Source organism: Akebia trifoliata, chromosome 11, assembly GCF_017979445.1.
Source record: "Akebia trifoliata isolate Shusen 1 chromosome 11, ASM1797944v1, whole genome shotgun sequence".
Classification (NCBI taxonomy): Eukaryota; Viridiplantae; Streptophyta; class Magnoliopsida; order Ranunculales; family Lardizabalaceae; genus Akebia; species Akebia trifoliata.
In genome coordinates, this window is record NC_141385.1 from 44,085,874 (window position 1) to 44,092,183 (window position 6,310).

Sequence of the window (6,310 nt, forward strand, 5' to 3'; positions counted from 1 at the left end):
AGCACATTTATTATATACAATTGTGTTTATAGACTGTATATTTGCTCTACGAGAGGTGTGTCCCACCCATCCGTTTCCAAGAACATAAAAATCAACCATTGCAACGTAACGCCCGTTAGATTTACACATCCCTTCATTGAAATCTAGGGATTCCGACCTCAGATCGAAAAACAAAAGTTTTCTAGGGTTTGCGAGATCGATTGATCGATCGAGAGAGATGGATCTGGAGGTATTGGGACGCCATGCCCTTCTCTTCGATGACGATTCGAATGCAGAGTTCGTAAACTCTAAAGAAGCGCTTGTTGACTGGAACTCTCTTCTTATCGATCGCTACGATGTTCGCCATCTCCTCCAAAGCCCTCCACCACCTCGTAAGAGGCGCAGAAACTCCTCATCTCCTCTTCATCCTCCTTCGTTTGAAGAATCACAGCTCGATCAAGAAAGATACCTCGATCTACCTTCACCGTCTGATGACCAACCTGATCAATCATCTTCTCCAGGTTCGTCATCCCCTTTCCCGCTTATTGTCTTCTCGATTACAGTTTTTTCCCTCTCACTTTAATTCAGTATTATTGTGGTGGAATTTTGGTTCATGCGCGACTCAAACTACAATTATCTTTTTAAACGAATAGTTATGGTAGATTTAAATATAAATTGATGTAAAGATCTCTATTTGTTTATTTTATTTATGGAGAAGTTATGAGGTTAATTATAGTTAGAAGTGTTTCTAAGGGGCTGATCAATGTAATCCTTAGAGGGGTAAGTTTAAATTGTATTGTAGAGACGATCTGGTTTGTGAGATAGAATGAGAGTTTAGGGGGTGTGATTCGAGCTACCTCTTCCTTGCTTTGTAAGGATAATTTCAAGTTTTCATTTTTTTGGGTATAATTTGTAGTTTAGCATTTTAAATTGAATAATTGAAACTAAATTTAAGGGTCAATTTGGGTTGACGAAAAAGTGGGTAGTGCAAAATAGGGATGGGTTAGAAGGTTCTACTTGGTAAAGTCTGTGAATGTCAATACAATGGCCGGGGTTCAAAACCCACCTTCGCACACTAATTACTAACCACTAACATGTTTGCGCAGCAAAAAGGGAAAAAAAGATTGATTAAAAGAGTTAACAAAATAAAGTGAAGTCTTTTTTTCTTTCAAGTGGTTGGGCGCCACTTCATCAAAATGCATGGGAACCCAATGGGTTGTATGCGCACATTAAAGAGTAACGTGTCTGTGCTTTGGGGATGAATGGGCATGGCCCCTATGATTCCATTAAGAAAAGGGAGAAACATTACAATGTTGTTTATAACTTTATTTTTTTAAATTTTGTATAGGAGACTCGGTGTAGTTAAGGGTGAAAAGCGTACTAAAGACACAAAGGCCTCCTGGTGCCTGAGGCGCCAGGCGAGGCGCACACTTGAGTGAAGCAAAACCCAATAAAATTATAAAATGAAAAAAATTAAATAATGAAAGATGGATTGTAGATAAACTGTTCAACACTTCTAGAAGAAAAAAAAAACATTCATCAACAACTGAAAAATTAGAGAGGAAGAAGAACAAGAATAAGGGAAGGAAAAAGTAGAAGTAGGCCAACAACAACTAGGCTCAAGGTTTAAAATGTCATATTGGAGGAATCTTTCTCTCAAGGAAAAAAAAAATAGATACTCAATCATTGTTGATACATTCCGATGTAATGTTTCTTATCGGTCTTGGCTGATACAGATATGTATCTGCCATTGCATTCCAATATTTTGAACCATGACTAGGGCTATCAATGGGTGGTTCGAGCCGAGCTTGGTTGAGCTCTAACTAGCCCAAGAGAGGTAGGCTCTACCTTGGTAAAGCCATCACTCAAGTATATACGGGTTTTCCTTGGAGGGACTGTTGTTTGGATGTTCCCAGATTCAGAAACAGTTCTACAATAGTATCTAACTTTAGCTGTGGGGCTTGTACCGATTATAGAAAATATAGTTTTTAATTGGTATCATTCAGAAACAGTTCCAAGTTTGCAGGAAGGAAGTCTATTTGCTCATTTTCGCTTCTCTCACAAGGACAAGTAAGATTCTTTTCACCTGACCCCAGCGTTTTTTCTATGCAGTGAATTACTTGTAATTTACCCCATTATACATTTTCTGATGCATCATGTTTGTGTAACCTTGAGTGACAATCTTTTCTTCCTTTATCCAGCACCAAACAATGGAGCAGACCCAACAAATGGTGGCACTTATCATGCTGTTGCATTTTCATATGGAAACACTGATGTTCCCACTGACCCGAAGAATTCTGATGTTTCTGGTTTTCTTCCACCTTTTCCGGTGCCCGAAAGCCTACTCCAAAGCCTTGTAAGTAAATTCATTCTTTGCGAAATATATATGTTTTGCATGTAACCAGAATATTACTGTTACTGATATAGTTTTTGATGCTTATCCAATCTGGTCCAGTGATAATTATCCGAAGTACATTTGTTATTCTAAGGCTTATCATGTCTAAGTTTCAGATACTCGGAGCAGAGATGAAGTTCTTGTGACCTAAGGTTGCTATTCATGGAACCTTGTTTCCTTTTATATATCATGCAAGGAACCTTGCAGGTGGGATTAGGATGATAGAATTGCATTAATTTATGAAGGAAATATCACTTTGTCGGCGGCAAGTTTAGAGCAAATGGGATGGAACATTATAGACCTTTGTTTCTTGTTTTTTTTAATTATCAGGATATATGTGAGATTCTTTGGTCCATCTTGGAGCCATTTAGTAAGATTCACATTTATCTTGCAACTATGAAAGTCTGCCATTACTAAGAAGGGATGTTTGTTTTCTGATTGTTGCTTTTTCAGCCTCCTACCGAGAAGTTGCATCAGATCATGGCTAGGACTGCTCTATTTGTCAGCAACCATGGGGGACAAACAGAAATTGTCTTAAGGGTGAAACAGGGAGACAACCCAATGTTTGGGTTCTTGATGCCTGATCATCATCTTCATGCATACTTCAGGTTCCTTGTTGATAACCCCAAAGTTTTGAAGTCTGACATTGGTACTAAAACTCAAGATAACGGTAGGAAAGCTGATCAGGGGCAGAATCAGACAGATGATGTTGCGGGTGGGGCATTGTCCTTGCTTGGGTCTGTATATGGATCTGGGGAAGATGAAGATGGTGTACTCCAGGTTGTTTCAAAATCCGAAACAAATTATCCTGGTGATCCCTCCAATGCTGCAAATGTAACTCCTAATCATCAATCAGAACGGGCAGTATCTCCCGGGAAAGATGAGGCAACTCGCAAGCACCTTCTTCCCGCTTCTAAAGAAAAAGCCTCGTCGTCTAAAAAGAGTCGCTTTGTGTCTTCGGTTAATTATGGCTCTGCATGTAACAAGAAAAAAGAAGGTGATGCTTTGGGTTCACCTCTTGTCTCGGTGGATAAGCCCCAGGTTTCTACTCTCTCAATTACATCTAAAGTTGAATCTTCCATTTTGGAACCTCCATCCCATTTGAAAAGAATGGTGGATAAAATAGTTGAGTTTATTCTGAAAAATGGGAAAGAATTCGAAGCAGTCCTCAAAGAGCAAGATAGTACAAATGGGAAATTTCCATTTCTTCTCCCGTCCAACCAATACCATCATTACTATCTCAAAGTTCTCCAAAGAGCTCAAGAGGTACGTTTTCTCTAAAGCCTTGTATTGAAATTTTCTATATACCTGAAATTTCTTTAGTTAAATACCCCTTATCATTTGGAAATGGTTACTGTAGTGATCGGATTTCTCGATTGAACCAACAGCTAGGTGATTCGGAGTTGCCACCATTCATTGATTTAAATGGGTTGGTAAGTCAGGGTGCTTAGCACCTTCCCCTAGTTACAACTGAAGATTTACACCATTTCCTTTGGAGTCAAGTTGCCAGTCAATTCAATTTAAAAAATCAAATCGCATCTGGTGTCCATTTGCACCAAGTTAACTCATTGAATGGTGGCGACTCTGTATCACGTAGCTGTCGGTTCAATCAAGAAATCCGGTTGTTAGTCGTTACAGTGATGAGATCTAAAATAGGATCAAAAGCGGGCTAATATCTGTCTGGTCATTCTTATTGGGAATCCACATGTTGTAAGCCAGAGAACCCCCTCCCCCCCCTCTTTTGTGGGTCCTTAGTTTTAGGGTGTTATATTTTGATTTTTTTTTCTCCTCTATTTTTACAGTCAAAGCAATCTTGGAAGAGCTTGTCTGCTCAGAAGCAAGATTCAGTCGGGCACAAGGGTGGTACAAGTGTTCTCTCCAAAGGTACTGATATTATCCCCAAAGGATCTTCCAGTTATGATCTGCCAAATGATCCAGAGAGGAAAGAAAAGTTTAAGATGGTAATTGGCGGCTCAAAGAAAGATGCACATGACCCACCTCCGAAGCCCACACAACAACAATGTGGAGTGAGTGTGGACGCAGCTGCAGCAATTCTTCAGGCAGCAAGAAGAGGCCTAAGGAATCCCAAGCTAGACATTTTCTCAAAGCCATCATTGGATGATTCTGGCCCGGGCAACGGCAATGAGAGTGGGCCCACCTCAAGTTATGGTAGTATCTCCATTCCATCCCGAGTACCGAGTTCTACCTCAAAGCCCATTGTACCCATTCCTGCTGAGTTGTCCGGATCTGTTGGCCATGGCCTGTCGGAAAAAGATGGTATCTCAACTAGGGATGTGTCAGTTGCAAAAGCTATTGCAAAGACAGCTGCCCTTGCAGCTGCCAGTGAGGCCGACTCCTCTGAAGCAAGCTTAACAAGAGAGCAGAAGCAGAAGGCAGAGAGATTGAAGCGTGCAAAGATGTTCTCAGCTATGATAAAGAGTGGCGTAGCACCCCGCATCAATGAACAATTACCCCGTTTATCAGCAGAACCGCCTGATTCTGTGCTATCTGGCTTAGTGGGTTCTGGTTGTAAGGCTTCGACGGGGAATGGTTCTGTGCAGGCTCCTGATACCTCAAATCATTCAGGTGCAGGCAGAGAAAGAGAAGGTAGTTCGGTGCCAGTTGATGTCCGTACCTCGGATAGATTAAGGAAGTCTGAAAGGAAAGATAGTGATGATGATTACAAGGAAAGAAGGTCAAAGAAGAAATATCGTTCAAGATCTAGAAGGCTTGAAGAAGACGACGACGACGTTGAAGAAGAAGAAGAAAGGGATCATAAACACTCCAGGAAGAAGCACCGGTCTCATCATTCTTCAAACCACAGAAGAGAAGAGCGCAAACACAAGAAAAGACATTCTTCGTCCAAGGACATGGAATCTCGTCGCAGACACAAGCATCACAGCTCATCCGAGGATGAGCATCAGCGTCGAAGTCGGTCTGATAAGCAGAGGACATTGAACTTGGATAAAAATGTGGAGTCTGATGATGAGACCGGTAAAAAGCTATCTGACGAGTCAAATACAGAAAGGATAGATAATGGTGCAAATGGAGAGGCTTATCTGGATTTGTTAAAAGATCGTTGGGACGGGTCAGCTCCATCAGTGGATGATCGACCCTCTGATGCTACAGAGGTTTCTGATGAGCTCAGGGCAAAGGTCCGAGCCATGTTGTTGGCGACCTTGTGATTGAGACACTTCATCTCCTTCTCATTGGAATATTCATAATCATCAAAGCCGTACCCCAAGGATTTGGGGTCAGATAACTAAACCTGGAATTGTGTTTTTTCCTTTATAAGGCGGAGTTGGTTATGGTCGTCGACATTTACTTCAAAATGTGTGTTGTATCCACCAAGGACACTTGAGTTTTTAACTGCCAATTCATGTATACACTTGCTTGTAACGTAACGTCTGGCATACTTTTACAAAACACAACACAACACGGGAGATGAGCATTGTGATTTCAAATTCTGGCAACTCTCTTCTTATAGTTTGTGAAACACCGTCAATAAAGCTTTATTCCAAAAATTTGGGTTTGGCTTCTTGTGAAAGTGTAAATTTAAAGTCTTTTTTGATTTGCCATTTTCCTTGTGGCACTCTGTTTTTGAAGATCTCTCTTGGAAATCATCTTTTTTGGTTGAAAAGAGGGGACTTGGAAATTGGATTTAGACCACTTTGATTGGTCTGTTAAACTAGGGCAACGAAAAAATAAAAAAAGGTATGATTTTGGGGATTAAAAAAATATTTTATGGTCGTTTTTATAATTTTTTATTTTTGATTTTTGATTTCACCACCATCATTCTACGTATGTAAGTTAGCTTGGTTGGTAAAGTTTTTAAGTGCTCTTTATCCAAATCTAAAACAATGATCCAGACTAGAAGTTATCAGATGGATCAGATTTATGTGTCTGATCTGATCCATTGACAGTCCTAGCGTCCAG

General features: G+C 40.4%; 1 protein-coding gene across 4 annotated transcripts; it reads left to right on the forward strand.

Moving 5' to 3' along the window:
* The first annotated feature begins 78 nt into the window (after window positions 1-78).
* LOC147391928 (SWAP (Suppressor-of-White-APricot)/surp domain-containing protein) lies at window positions 79-5,914 on the forward strand. Of its 4 annotated transcripts, XM_086417365.1 has the most exons (5): window positions 563-2,049; window positions 2,181-2,335; window positions 2,491-2,526; window positions 2,828-3,640; window positions 4,177-5,914. In XM_086417365.1, the coding sequence occupies exons 4-5, from the start codon at window positions 2,855-2,857 to the stop codon at window positions 5,557-5,559; spliced, it is 2,169 nt and encodes a 722-aa protein (XP_086273491.1). In that variant the 5' UTR covers window positions 563-2,049; window positions 2,181-2,335; window positions 2,491-2,526; window positions 2,828-2,854; the 3' UTR covers window positions 5,560-5,914. The 4 variants fall into 4 exon arrangements, with proteins under 4 accessions (XP_086273489.1, XP_086273491.1, XP_086273490.1 ...); XM_086417363.1 differs by lacking the exons at window positions 563-2,049; window positions 2,491-2,526 and adding an exon at window positions 79-500; XM_086417364.1 differs by lacking the exon at window positions 2,491-2,526.
* Window positions 5,915-6,310: the final 396 nt, after the last annotated feature.

Excerpts from the sequence above, each read along its gene's own strand:
- LOC147391928 (XM_086417363.1), top strand. The coding sequence starts at position 218 with ATGGATCTGGAGGTATTGGGACGCCATGCCCTTCTCTTCGATGACGAT. Across the intron at positions 501-2,180 it reads TGATCAATCATCTTCTCCAG|CACCAAACAATGGAGCAGAC; the intron begins GTTCGTCATCCC and ends TCCTTTATCCAG. Across the intron at positions 2,336-2,827 it reads AAAGCCTACTCCAAAGCCTT|CCTCCTACCGAGAAGTTGCA; the intron begins GTAAGTAAATTC and ends TTGCTTTTTCAG.